We start from the raw sequence: 15000 nt of genomic DNA on the forward strand, positions 1-15000 counted from the left end.
TGCTGTTTCACATCCCAGGATATCATATAATCTTATAAATCTTATATATCATATATTCTTATAAATCTTATATATAATATATCAAATATTCTTATAATTCTTATATATAATATAATCTTATAATTCTTATATATCATATAATCTTATAAATCTTATATATAATATAATCTTATAATTCTTATATATCATATAATCTTATAAATCTTATATATAATATATTCTTATAAATCTTATATATAATATATCATATATTCTTATAAATCTTATATATAATATAATATATCAAATATTCTTATAATTCTTATATATAATATATCATATAATATATTCTTATAATTCTTATATATAATATAATATATCAAATATTCTTACAATTCTTATATATAATATAATATATCAAATATTCTTATAAATCTTATATATAATATATCATATAATATATTCTTATAATTCTTATATATAATATAATATATCAAATATTCTTATAATTCTTATATATAATATAATATATCATATATTCTTATAATTCTTATATATAATATAATATATCAAATATTCTTATAATTCTTATATATAATATAATATATCATATATTCTTATATATAATATAATATATCATATATTCTTATAATTCTTATATATAATATAATATATTCTTATAAATCTTATATATAATATAATATATCATATAGTCCGATAGCAGCTCTTGTCCTGAAGGTCAGTTGTGGACTAATGGACGATGACATCGACCCTCAGGAAGATAAAAGCTTCAGTTTATATGATTTTGAACGTTCATCTGGAAAACACTTTATATATATATATATTTTTTTTTTTTTTATATATATATATATAAAAATATATATATATTCAACATGTAAACCTTTATATAGTTGTCATATTTATATTGTATTGATTATATTCACATATATATTTCCACATTTTATATATTGTATTTACATACAAATCAATCAATCATCAATTCTTTATTTGTATAAATAGATTTATATATAAAAAGCATTTGATTTTCTATTCTTCAATGATCTTAATCTCGTATTTAATTCTAACAAATTGTCATTTATCAAATTTTTTCCTTATTTTCCTACTTTTTAAATTATTATTCATTAAATGACATCAAATAAAATTCTGTGTTCTAGTTATACGTTTATGAAAAGTGAGAAAAGATGCTTCACTGACTCAATTTGATTATTTTACAAAATTCTAACATCGTTGACTTTGTTCAGTCAACAAATTGTTAAATTCTGTTAAGTTTTAAAAATGTCACATATTTATATATTAAATATTTAATGAAATATTAAAAAATATATTGAATGTCCTCACCGCTCTGTCTCTTCTTCTTCTTCTTCTTCTTCTTCTTCACTGCTGTTTTCTTCTTGTTCGGCCGCAGGATGGAGATTTCTGCCGTTTCTCTCCTCTGGTGTCGCTCTGACCGTCCAGTCGACTTTTATATTCTGTCGGCCAAGGACACACACACACACACACACACACACACACACACACACACACACACACACACACACACACACACACACACACACACACACAGAACAACGTCATCACCAACATTCATTCATGCTCTTAAACACACACTCCTACATGAAAATGGACAATCAATGAAATGTCATCTTCCACACACACACACACACACACATGGTTTCTCTCCAGTGAAGATCTTATAACTTCACAAATTAAATGTTTGTGGAAAATGATGACTTCCTTCTGAGGTTGTTGTGTATTTGTAGTTTTGTGTATTTGTAGTTTTGTGTATTTGCAGTTTTGTGTATTTGCAGTTGTGTGTATTTGCAGTTTTGTGTATTTGTAGTTTTGTGTATTTGTAGTTGTGTGTTCCAGGTTCAAACTGGAGAAATGAGCAGTGGTGAAATCCTCCTGACGCACAGGTTCCTCAGGACGACTGTGATTCGTCGTCGCTGCTGTTAAATGTCAGATGGCAGATTTTTCAGATTAACACCGAGCTGACATGTCATCACTGGAGGGAAGACGGGATTCTAACCTGTGGGGCAGGGTTTACGGTTACACTCAGGGACAGCAGCTGCGGCCTGGTCCCTTTGTGTGGTCGCTCGGTGTGACGGAGGACGGATCTGCTCGGGTTTATCTGGTTTCACAGTGAGGAAGATTCTGGAAAATGTTTGAAAATGTTCTGTCAGCTGCTGATCCTCGTTGGAGGTTGATGTTGCACAGGAGCGTCTCCTTCAGGATCTTTGTCCTCTTGACTCCGACTCTGCATCCACTCTTCTCTTGTTAAAGCTCTACATCTAAAACCAGCTCCTCTTCTAGAGTCTCTTGTTAAAGTTCTACAATTAAAACCAGCTCCTCTTCTAGAGTCTCTTGTTAAAGTTCTACATTTAAAACCAGCTCCTCTTCTAGAGTCTCTTGTTAAAGCTCTACATCTAAAACCAGCTCCTCTTCTAGAGTCTCTTGTTAAAGTTCTACATCTAAAACCAGCTCCTCTTCTAGAGTCTCTTGTTAAAGTTCTACATCTAAAACCAGCTCCTCTTCTAGAGTCTCTTGTTAAAGCTCTACATCTAAAACCAGCTCCTCTTCTAGAGTCTCTTGTTCAGAAGAGTCTCTTGTTAAAGCTCTACATCTAAAACCAGCTCCTCTTCTAGAGTCTCTTGTTCAGAAGAGTCTCTTGTTAAAGTTCTACATCTAAAACCAGCTCCTCTTCTAGAGTCTCTTGTTCAGAAGAGTCTCTTGTTAAAGTTCTACATCTAAAACCAGCTCCTCTTCTAGAGTCTCTTGTTAAAGCTCTACATCTAAAACCAGCTCCTCTTCTAGAGTCTCTTGTTAAAGCTCTACATCTAAAACCAGCTCCTGTTCTAGAGTCTCTTGTTAAAGCTCTACATCTAAAACCAGCTCCTGTTCTAGAGTCTCTTGTTCAGAAGAGTCTCTTGTTAAAGCTCTACATCTAAAACCAGCTCCTCTTCTAGAGTCTCTTGTTCAGAAGAGTCAGAGATCATTTGAAAACTGTGGATCGATCAAGTGTTGACCAGGAGACACTTCTTCATACTCTAGATCCATCACTGCTCGGTGTAAAGCTGTGAGTTGCACTTGTCTTCTGGAGACATGAAGTTGACGGACAGGTCTCTATGTTCACCTGGAGCCTCTTACATCACAGAGAGCCCCTCCCCCGAGCTATTTGAATACGTGTCACACATTCTCCAGACGTCTCTGTGTTCATCATTAGATCGTTTTCTCCTTCATGATCTGGAGTCACATGTTTATAGACATGTTGACCAGATTTCAGAGGATTGATCAGATGTTTGTTCTGCTGATGGACGGATGAACCGAAGCTTCAGTCGTTTCACGTCAAATCATCTGAAGAGCTTTCCTTTGTTTTCTAATGGAGCAGATTGAGGAGGCCGACAGGTAAATATAAACCCATTAGACCACAGTGACGGCCTTGAACGTCCATTCAGTCCATTACACACACACACACACACACACACACACACACACTGGGATGTTTAGGAGAAACGAGGTAATGGCATGATAAAGCAAAGTCTGAACATTTGAACGACACGAGAGGAAGCACTTTATCTTTATTCACCTGCTGCTCTCATTCACGTCATTGAAAACATCATCATCATCATCTTCATCTTCATCACATTAATAAAATGTGTGATCTTCAGACGTCTCCTCGTCTCAACAGCAGCTTGTGTTTGATTGAGGTTCTTTATAAATGGGGTTTATTGGTTAATATACGTTTTCTGTATTTATTTACTGGGTTTATCACAAGAGCAACAACAAATGATTTGTGAATGTTCTCTATGCTAGTTTATATTTAGAAGAACACACACACACACACACACACACACACACAGTAACAAGGACTTAGTTTCAGTGTCTTTTCACAAATTAAAAACAAAACCATGTTTGGATTCAGAAAACGCTTTAACGTGTGTTTCTGTTGTTACAAGTGTTCACTTCATAAATCAGACTCAGTCACTGAGTGTGTATCCTAAAGACTTGTGGTCAGTGATGGTGTCACACAGGAGGAAACAGTCGGACAGAGGACGTCGAGACATTAAATGAGCGTCCTGATGATCAGAGTCCACGTCGTGAAGACATGTCCACAGCCCTGTGCTCAGGAGGGGGTGGGGATTGAGTCTGACCTCCTGACCTGAGGTTAGGTTGTTTATTATCAGTGTTTGTGTGACAGGGAACAAACTGGAAGATAATCATTATTTATTCTATATATATATATATATATGTATTTATATAATATATATATATATATATTGTATATTTGATACATATGTGTGTTTGTATATGTTTGTGTATTCATGATGATTGATGTGTTGTGCACGTGGCAGCAGTGAAATGTGTTCTTTACTTGTCATGTGAATAAGTTTCTGTCTCATGAGAACAGTTACTGATGGTTTCAACACTTTTATACATTATTCTGTGTGATCACTACATTTCAGTACATTTCATTAGATATAATAAATATAATTAAATGTAATTAAATATAATTAATGTAATTAAACATAATGAAACATAATTAAATGTAATTAAATGTAATGAAATTAATTTATCTGAATCTTTAATTAACCACACACTCGTCGCACCTGCGTCTTAAACAACCTTCTGTGATTGGACTCTGCTCCACCAATCAGAGGCGAGCCCTGGGCAGCGCGGGATCCTTCAACCAATCAGCGCGCGCTGTGCGGTAGTTTGTTTGTGGAGAGCGGAAGTGACGGAGTGGAGAAACGATGGAGAAACATGAAGAAAAGAGAGAGAAAGAGAGAAAGAGAGAGAGAGAGAGAACGTCTCTCGATGAACGGAGTCCAGTCTTCGGTTTATTTGTTAAAGTTTTCAAAACCAACGAGAGGAAACGGAACCTGCAGGTAACGAGCTAGCTTACGTTAGCATTAGCATTAGCCCAGTGACGTGGTTTCACTTTCAGGATTCATCCACGTCTTTGTTTACGTCTTTGTTTACGTCTTTGTTTACGTCACTTTCCGCGGTTGTCTGTTTCACTGTTTACTGTAAATATTGACAGGAAGTGACATCACTTCAGCTACGACGCTGTTCTGTCATCTGTCCAGGGAGCTGATCTAAAATCAGTTTTTAATTAAAGGTTATATTTAATTGTTATATATTTGACTCGTTGTAAATTTATTATCTCTGCAAATCTAAATCAAATCTTCATTTTCTTTATCGTTCGTATTCACTCCTTCGACCTGTTGCATGATTATTTATCATTAAATCTAATTTGAGTCTATTATAACATTGACTTCATTCTAAACTTCATTTATATATATTTATCTTTGTTTAAATGCAGAATGATAAATTACAGATATCTAGACAGCTTAAACAAAAGAGTTTTTAAAGAGTGACCTAATTATTTAGTATTTTCTATGATTGTATTTGTGGTAATATTTGATCTCCAGGTCTTTGTCACTGTGATGTCACTGTGATGTCACTGTGATGTCACTGTTCTGGATATGTTCTGTGTGGAAGATGTTCTGCAGTGTTTGTAAACGTGTAAAATAATTCTGACCACTGAACGAGCTCCAGCTCAGGATTAACTCTGTTCTACGTTCTGTATGTTCTGTACGTTCTGTACGTTCTGTATGTTCTATATGTTCTGTATGTTCTATATGTTCTGTACGTTCTATATGTTCTGTACGTTCTGTACGTTCTGTATGTTCTGTATGTTCTGTATGTTCTATATGTTCATATGTTCTGTACGTTCTATATGTTCTGTACGTTCTATACGTTCTGTATGTTCTATATGTTCTGTACATTCTATATGTTCTGTATGTTCTGTACTTTCTGTATGTTCTGTACGTTCTGTACGTTCTGTACGATCTGTATGTTCTGTACGTTCTATATGATCTGTACGTTCTGTATGTTCTATATGTTCTGTACGTTCTGTATGTTCTATATGTTCTGTACGTTCTGTACGATCTGTACGTTCTGTATGATCTGTACGTTCTGTATGTTCTATATGTTCTGTATGATCTGTACTTTCTGTATGTTCTATATGTTCTGTACGTTCTGTATGTTCTGTACGTTCTATATGATCTGTACGTTCTGTATGTTCTATATGTTCTGTACGTTCTGTACGTTCTGTATGTTCTGTACGTTCTGTATGTTCTGTATGATCTGTACGTTCTGTATGATCTGTACGTTCTGTACGTTCTGTATGTTCTATATGTTCCTGCAGATTGCACAGACAGTAGAACCTCCGACACCTCGCTGGAACACTCTGATGAAGATGAAGGTCAGTGTGAAGATTTTTTTCAAGCTAAAGTTTAATCTACAAAAGCAACTGAATAATATATAATTCAGATAATAATAATAATAATAATCTACAGATTCATTGCTCTCATGAGTCTCATGAACTTTGTTCTTCAGCTTCGATACTTTAGATACTTTATATTTACATACACTTTATTTTGGGGCGGCCGTGGCTCAGCGGTAGAGCAGGTCGTCCAATAACCGGAAGGCGGTTCGATCCCCGCTCCCGCTCGCCACGACCGAGGTGCCCCCCCCCCCCCCCCCCCCCAACATCTGCTCCCCGGGCGCCGGCAACTGCAGCCCACCGCTCCAGTATATGTGTGTACATGGCATCTGTCAATGTGTGTTTCTATGCATGTTTCGACAGGTGCCAACTGGACGGGTTAAATGCAGAGAACAATTCATGTATGCATGTAAAAGTGTTAACGTGACAATAAAAGTAATTCTTCTTCTTATTTACATACACTATATTTATATACTTTATATTTACATACACTATATTTACATACTTTATATTTACATACACTTTATTTACATACACTATATTTATATACTTTATATTTACATACACTAGATTTACATACACTATATTTATATACACTAGATTTATATACTTTGTATTTACATACACATTGAATCTTGTCTGTGGAACTGAAACTGTGAGCGCCCTCTGCTGGATCTTTAGGCAAGCTGCTTCACAGTGAATTTCTAGACTGTATTTTAAATTTGGAGTTATAGTTAGGAAATGAAGTTTGAATGAATGTTTTAAATAGTGAGTGGAGTGGAGCACTGCTGGTTTGGTGTGATGGAAGATATCAACCTATCCAGTGAAGAGAACAACATCAGCACAGAGGGATTCTGGGTATTGAAGTTTGTACTGACCTCTTTCTTCTGAACAAACCGTGAAGTGTGTGTGAGACCTGTGAGTTAAGATGCAGTTTGTCTGTGCAGCCACCAGAGGACGCTCTGTCTCTGCAGATGTTCATTTGTCTCATCACATTGAATCAGTGAGTTTCTATTGGTTCAGCAGCTGGAAATAAAAACCCTGACATGTAACATGTGTGAGTAAAGATTCATGAATACTACATGTATCAACACGTGTAGTGATACACACTGAGTGTGTTTCAGTTCCATTGTTGTTGATGCAGCCTCAGGGGACGTGTGTTTGTCTCTGTTCAGAGTCCTCACAGAGACAGACATTCATGTGTGTGTTGATGCTAACGAGCCAAGAGGTTGACCCAGTTCTACAGGACGTCACACGCTGATGATGTCACATGATCCTGATCGCATGTTTGTTTGTGGTCGACTTCAGTAAAAGTTACATAACTAATGTGAACCGTTTGTTCTCTTCTCGCTTTGATCATGTTTTAAATAACGTGAACTTTTGATCATGTTTTAAATAACATGAACTTTTGATCATGTTTTAAATAACGTGAACTTTTGATCATGTTTTAAATAACGTGAACTTTTGATCATGTTTTAAATAACGTGAACTTTTGATCATGTTTTAAATAACGTGAACTTTTGATCATGTTTTAAATAACGTGAACTTTTGATCATGTTTCAAATAACATGCTAACATGTGAAGTTTTGATCATGTTTTAAACAACATGCTAACATGTGAACTTTTGATCATGTTCTAAACAACATGCTAACATGTGAACTTTTGATCATGTTCTAAACAACATGCTAACATGTGAACTTTTGATCATGTTCTAAACAACATGCTAACTCTCTGTCACAGTTTCTCGATGCCTCTCCAGGCTCATTTTGGCCAGAGGCGGGACTTCAGGCAGAAGTGCTGCACCTGTTGCGATGCTGACTTCCTGTTTGTCAGTCTGTCTCCTGTCACCTGAACGTGGAACATCTGGAAGCTCCTGGAGTTAATGGATAAATTAAAGAAGGTGCTGAGCAGGCAGGATGATGACGGGAACCCGGAGGAACCCGGAGTCCTGGAGGTGAGGCTGTTAGCTGTTAGCATGATATGGAGAACACCTGTTTAGTTAACAGTCACTGAAGAGCTACAATCATTTATTAATTCAAACTGTCCCTGGATCAGTATCAACACTGGAAAACCGTTTTCATATGTGTGGACATTAAAGTGATGGAATTTAACATTTGACACTTTCATTTGACTTATTTTACTCATATGAATCAATGTGTTTTAACAATGTCATGAAAATGTGTATGATTCATCTCAAACACATTTGATTGTTTATGTTATTACACGATAAAGAGTTTGATCAGTCGATAGACAACAATAATCTCTAATGACGTCAAACAACTTTATTGATTATTTGTTCTGTGTTTAACATGAAGTGAAAGTTTTCTGATGAGAAAATAATGATCAGATCAGTTAATGATGAGAAGTTTTTGTTGTGATCAATAATCTGATGTCACTTCCTGTTATTAAACCATCAGGAACTTTATAAAGTGTCGTTAGTTAAACGTTTCAAAGTTTAAGTCTGTTACAAAATAAGTATTATGTTGATACATCGCATGACAGTTTGTGTGTAATCTCATTACAATGTGATGAAACTTTGTCAATATTTGATTTGACCTGAAGCAGTTTGTTAGTGTTTGTCCGCACCTGAACACGCCTGTTGAACCTTCACCTGCCGTGTGATGATGATGATGTCATGTGTGCAGAGAGCCAATGAGGCGTCGACGTTTGCCTGTGGGACGAGGGTGAAGGGTTTCCTGGTCTGCTTCGTCGCTGGAGCGTTCTTCTCTGTTCTGGTGAGTCAGTGTGACAGTACCTCAATGATGCTCTTGTTTCTATGGTAACAGTACGCCTGTTTGTTTCTTGGTAGCCAACGTGTCCATGGTAACAGCGTCTGTCATTTTCATCCTGTTTCCATGGTGACAGCATGTCTCATTTTACTTCCTGTCTTTCATCTCTCTGGTAACCTCCCCCGTCTATCTTTTAAGTCTGTTACCATGGTACCAATCTTCTGTCTTTTTTGTGTTTCTATGGCAGCAGACTTTTCTTCCTGTCTGTAGCCATGGTAACAGCCCCTGTTCTAATGGTAACAGTCTTTTTGTCAGTCTCTGTCTCCATGGTAACCACCAGTCCTGGTTGTAACCTTGCTGTTTCCGTGGTAACAGCATGTTTCTCTGCACTCAGGCTACCTTCATGCTGTGGATCCCGGGCTTCGGCCTCGCTGTGTTCGTGATCTTCTACACGGTGGGAAACATCTGCGTTCTGGCCAGGTAACAATTCAAACACACCTGGTGTCTCCTGGACTCACCTGGTGTCTCCGTGTCTCCTGGACTCACCTGGTGTCTCCTGGACTCACCTGGTGTCTCCGTGTCTCCTGGACTCACCTGGTGTCTCCTGGACTCACCTGGTGTCTCCTGGACTCACCTAGTGTCTCCTGGACTCACCTGGTGTCTCCTTGTCTCCTGGACTCACCTGGTGTCTCCTGGACTCACCTGGTGTCTCCGTGTCTCCTGGACTCACCTGGTGTCTCCTGGACTCACCTGGTGTCTCCGTGTCTCCTGGACTCACCTGGTGTCTCCTGGACTCACCTGGTGTCTCCTGGACTCACCTAGTGTCTCCTGGACTCACCTGGTGTCTCCTTGTCTCCTGGACTCACCTGGTGTCTCCTGGACTCACCTGGTGTCTCCTGGACTCACCTGGTGTCTCCTTGTCTCCTGGACTCACCTGGTGTCTCCTGGACTCACCTGGTGTCTCCGTGTGTCCTGGTCTAAGAACTATTTGAACCTGTTACTGGCACCAGATCAATCCAGACCTTTGATTCAATAATAATAATGAAATAAAATCATTTAAAATATATAAAATAAGACAAAACAATAAAATAAAAGATCAAATGAAATCTGATTAAAAGTGAGAAACTACATTACCCATCATTCCCGGAGGCCTGTCCCTTCACCTGATTCAAATAAAGGGAAGTGCTGCTCTCTAGTGGTGGCAGTCGGTATCACACCTGATGTTGTTGTTTCAGCACCATGTTCTTGATCGGGCCGTGGCGGCAGCTGAGGAGCATGTGCGCTAAAGAGAGAGCGCTCGCCACCACCCTGGTGCTGGTGAGAGGAGAAACACACAACTCACACAACACAAGTTCTGTTGGTTCTGTTGGTTCTATCTGTTGTGTTGGTTGTGTTGTTTGTGTCGGTTGTTGAACAGTTGTTGAATTGTCGTGTGTGTGTCTCTGCAGGTTTGTCTGGTGCTGACGCTCTGCTCTGCGTACTGGGTGAGTAGAATCAGCTCTTCTGTGTCTGTGCCTCTCAGCCAATCACTGACCTTGGTTTAGTTGTGATGTAGAAATCTGTCCTCGGTGGAAACCAGGAAATACGTTCACGTAAAGTTGGGTGTGAACATTGATGCTGTGACTCCGCCCATAATTATGAAGCTGAAATATTTCTATGATATTTAACACAAAACATGTTGATATGATGATGTCACTTCCTGTGTTAATAAGCCCACAGCTTCCTGTTTCCAGACGCATTGTAGTAATAACGTCTCTCTCACTCTCTCTCTCTCTCTCTCTCTCTCTCTCTCTCTCTCTCTCTCTCTCTCTCTCTCTCTCCAGTGGACGAATTTCACCCTCGCTCTTATTTTCTGTCTCCTCCAAGTTGTGGCTTTCAGCTGGTATAACACACACACACACACACGCACACACACACTGTCCACCTGTCTCTGTGTTGTACCTGTCTGACTGATGCTGTGTTTGTCACAGGTACGGCCTCTCATACATCCCCTTCGCCAGGTAACACACACTGTACACACTGTACACACTACACACTGTACACACTACACACTGTACACACACACAAAGTTTCCTTTCATGGTTGAAACATTTCAAATCCTGAGTCTGTAAGAAAGTGAATAAACTGAACCACAGAAACGTTGGTGCAGTTTAGTGACGGAACAAATACTGCACTGAAAATGTCAGTGGGGTAAAAGTAATAGAGTATTATCAACTGAAATACAAGTACTCACACAGTATTTAGTTTCTGTCTTTACATTCGTTCCTGTTAAAAATGATTTGATAACGTAAATATGTTTTTGTATCTGTCTTTCAGAGACGCCATCTTAAAGTTCTTTTCAATCTGCTGCAGCTAAACATCAGAGTCTGTCCGACCAATCAGGAGGCAGGATCTTAGTCTGGTTTCCATGGAGACCAGCTCTGTGCCTGTTAGTGTTGTTTGTTTGTTTACGTCCCCCACACATCGGTGTTTTCTGACCTAGGTGTCACTCAGTGTTCGTCTCATTTCAAGATGATGACATGAAACTGATCTGGAGTCTGATGCTGGTTCTTTACACCAGATTTATATTTGAATCATTGAATTCAGCTTCACATGTTGAGGTGTTATTTATAATCAGCTGGTGTAATAACAGGTGTACTAGTGTGTATTAATACGTGTAATAACAGGTTTGTGATGTCATTCATTTATTAGTGAGTTAAACATGTTGAAGACAAAATATTTCTATTTTTCTTTTTGTTTTAAACATCCAAAATATTTCAGCAGAAACTTTTTCACATTTCACTGAAAAAACCCAAAATCTGTCCTGTCTGTGTTTCCTGTCTGTGTTTCCTGTTGGTTTCCTGTCTGTTTCCTGTCTGTTTCCTGTCTGTGTTTCCTGTTGGTTTCCTGTCTGTGTTTCCTGTTGGTTTCCTGTCTGTTTCCTGTCTGTGTTTCCTGTTGGTTTCCTGTCTGTTTCCTGCTTGTGTTTCCTGTTGGTTTCCTGTCTGTTTCCTGTCTGTTTCCTGTCTGTGTTTCCTGTTGGTTTCCTGTCTGTTTCCTGCTTGTGTTTCCTGTCGGTTTCCTGTCTGTTTCCTGTCGGTTTCCTGTCTGCTTCCTGTCTGCTTCCTGTCTGCTTCCTGTCTGTTTCCTGCCTGTGTTTCCTGTCTGTTTCCTGTCTGTTTCCTGCCTGTGTTTCCTGTCTGTTTCCTGTCGGTTTCCTGCTTGTGTTTCCTGTCTGTTTCCTGTCTGTTTCCTGTCTGCTTCCTGTCGGGATGACGTCCACACAGTGAACTTGTGGTTTTTATTCACACACAGTCGAAACAGTGTTGACCACAGTTGTGTGTGACGAACAGGAAGTGTATAAAGATTCTATGAATCAATGTGACTGGTGTAGTGTGGAGCTGATGTCAGATCTTTGTGTTGTGTTAAAAAGCAGTTGTGTAGTGAATTGTGTTGATGTTTACCTGCCCCCGTCATTAATGTCGTCTTTCTGCCTGTTAAGTCTCTAAAGCCTGTAAATCTCCTCCTCCACCGGCCGCTGATTAAAACACACACACACACAGATCGTATGTCACCGTGTGTGTGTGTGTGTGTGTGTGTGTGTGTGTGTGTGTGTGTGTGTGTGTGTGTGTGTGTGTGTGTGTGTGTGTGTGTCACCTGTTCTCCATCACATGCAGCTCAGGCTGAGTCTCTCCACCTCCGTCATCTTTTTAAAGTGAAGCCATGTTTCCTGTTTGTAAACAACTTTGTCTTCAACTGTGAAACGACTCAACGATGAAAACTCGTCATGATGTTCAGATTAACACGGGACTGAGCAGCAGCGCCCCCTGCAGACACACGTGGTCATTATTCAGATATCTTCACCATCCCAATTCATTTGCATCTCACCTCCGTTCACTCAAACAACCGTCTGATCCGTGTCTGTGACGTGTGTTCTGATCCGTGTCTGTGACGTGTGTTCTGATCCGTGTCTGTGACGTGTGTTCTGATCCGTGTCTGTGACGTGTGTTCTGATCCGTGTCTGTGACGTGTGTTCTGATCCGTGTTTATGATGTGTGTTCTGATCCGTGTGTTCTGATCCGTGTGTTCTGATCCGTGTTTTCAGTTTGACTGTGAGAAAGTGAAGATTAAACCTTTGAGGCCTTGAAACGATGAAGCTGCTGTTCTCTGGTCAGAACTTCTTCTTCTTCTCTGGTCAGAACTTCTTCTTCTTCTCTGGTCAGAACTTCTTCTTCTTCTCTGGTCAGAACTTCTTCTTCTTCTCTGGTCAGAACTCTTGTTCACTCAAAATGGATGAACGTGTTTAAAGCTCCGTGTTTGGTCTCAGGGTGAAAGTCTGACTTCTCATTTGACTTTGATCTACGTGTGGTTACAGATTTAAAATCTGTGTGAATAATCAAAGAATCTGAATCAGTTCCTCGATGTTTAATATCTTTCTAATTGACTTTGTTTGGTGTGTGGTGGAGCGAGGTAGACGATCAGTGAGGGAGAGAGAGAGGTAGAGCGAGGTTGTGTGTGTGTGTGGTGGGGAGAGAGAGAGCGGTGGAGCGAGCTGCTGTCTGACTGTCTCTGATTGTTTCTGATCAGTTGAAGCTTCACATCTGAAAGAAAAACACTCTTAATTATAATTAATCAACATTTGAATGATTCTTTGATTTTCTGGCTTTGATTCACTTCACAGGTGAGTTCATTTTATTTCCATCTTTATTTACCTGCACTTTATTATTATTCTTTGATTTATTGTACGTTTTATGTTATGGATAAATATGAAGTATAACATATAAATATAATGATGGTATTGTAGATTGAAATAATGACCTGGGACTGTCTCCATGATATTAGTGTTAAATTTAACGTTCGTCCTGAATTCATCCAGTGAAGTGAAATCGCCGCGGCTCCGTCCACCTGCAGGAAACATTCACCTTATTATTTAAGATCTATTTTTCAATTACACCAAACAACCTCTACAGAACTGCACGTATATATTTATTTTAAATATTCAGACGTTTATATTTAAAACTGGATTAGAAATGTTCTGAACAAAAAGAACAGAATTCATGATTTCATTCATTTTACTTCAGATTCAAAGTTTGGAGCACGTCGATACTAATTCTTGTTTTTTGTTCCTGGTGATTTAATATTTTAAAACCAAAATAGATTCAAACGTGAGAAAACTAATTAAAACATTGATAAAGAATTATTGGAGTGATCATTATCTTTAATTGATTTTCTTTTCAACTGATTTAAATTTGACACTGGAATTTAAAAAAGAAATAATCTTTGAGGCAGAAACGTAAAATAAATCACAGATGTTAAAGTAAATTTAGTTTTGATTTGAATCTGTTGAAATTATAAATCTTTGTTGAGCTGCGTCTCATCATGAAACAGTCACAGTGAATCTTTTAAACAGAACTTCTATCAAAACTAAATAATTAATTATAATTAATAATTAATATTACATATATTATATATATTGAAGTAAATACATTACATTTGTTTTTTCATCGGACGTGAAAACGTGAAACTGATTCAACGGAGCAGAAACACAATCTTTTGTTCTGTGGTGAAACAGAAATAAAGTTTATTCAAAGGATTTTATTATGAGTTTTAAAGTGAAACCTTTTCTTCCTGCGACTCGGGGACGGATCCTGAGGGAAAACATCCGTCTCAACAGAGAAAGAGTTGTTTCCTGGAAGATGAAAAATCAATCCAATAAGTTAAGATGAAGAAGAGCGGTGTGTTTGTGTCGGCCATGTTTTCTCTTCATCAGAAACGACCTGGACCTCTGCTGCCTAACGTTCAGACAAACAGCCCGGAGCTCTACTGCCCCCACCTGGCCTGTGAACGTCTTCACGTTGTTGAGACCAAACTTTGATCAAAAGTCAGAAATTCAAATCTGTGACAGCGTCTCACGTCATGTGACTCGAGGACGATTCCAGTAGTTCACGTTGTCCGTGTGTCTCCAGATGAAGGTGGAAGGTTTACAGAGGGACAGCGATTCGG

General features: G+C 38.3%; 3 protein-coding genes across 4 annotated transcripts in view; 2 read left to right on the forward strand and 1 right to left on the reverse strand.

Moving 5' to 3' along the window:
- The window catches only part of LOC109646399 (pro-opiomelanocortin), a 3956-nt gene extending 2490 nt beyond the window's left edge, over positions 1-1466 (reverse strand). The window contains exon 1 of the mRNA XM_069521327.1: positions 1339-1466. The gene's annotated coding sequence lies outside the window, so the exon portion shown is untranslated. The remainder of the gene's footprint in view (positions 1-1338) is intronic.
- Positions 1467-4751: 3285 nt separating this feature from the next.
- Positions 4752-11474, forward strand: LOC109647302 (vesicle transport protein SFT2A-like). The gene is made up of 10 exons (XM_069521326.1): positions 4752-4886; positions 6212-6268; positions 8030-8243; positions 8935-9024; positions 9413-9498; positions 10254-10335; positions 10467-10502; positions 10842-10900; positions 10989-11018; positions 11335-11474. The coding sequence occupies exons 3-10, from the start codon at positions 8172-8174 to the stop codon at positions 11372-11374; spliced, it is 495 nt and encodes a 164-aa protein (XP_069377427.1). The 5' UTR covers positions 4752-4886; positions 6212-6268; positions 8030-8171; the 3' UTR covers positions 11375-11474.
- Positions 11475-14738: 3264 nt separating this feature from the next.
- tbx19 (T-box transcription factor 19) overlaps positions 14739-15000 on the forward strand; it is a 6638-nt gene continuing 6376 nt past the window's right edge. The window contains exons 1-2 of one of the 2 annotated variants that reach the window (XM_069521325.1): positions 14739-14878; positions 14964-15000. The exon at positions 14964-15000 is cut by the window's right edge and continues 214 nt beyond it. In XM_069521325.1, the coding sequence (XP_069377426.1) occupies positions 14964-15000 (37 nt within the window). In that variant the 5' untranslated portion in view covers positions 14739-14878. Of the gene's footprint in view, positions 14879-14963 lie in introns of those variants that run through there. The other variant, XR_011240410.1, reaches the window with a different exon arrangement.

Source organism: Paralichthys olivaceus, chromosome 24 (genome assembly GCF_024713975.1).
Source record: "Paralichthys olivaceus isolate ysfri-2021 chromosome 24, ASM2471397v2, whole genome shotgun sequence".
In the NCBI taxonomy this organism is placed as follows: domain Eukaryota; kingdom Metazoa; phylum Chordata; class Actinopteri; order Pleuronectiformes; family Paralichthyidae; genus Paralichthys; species Paralichthys olivaceus.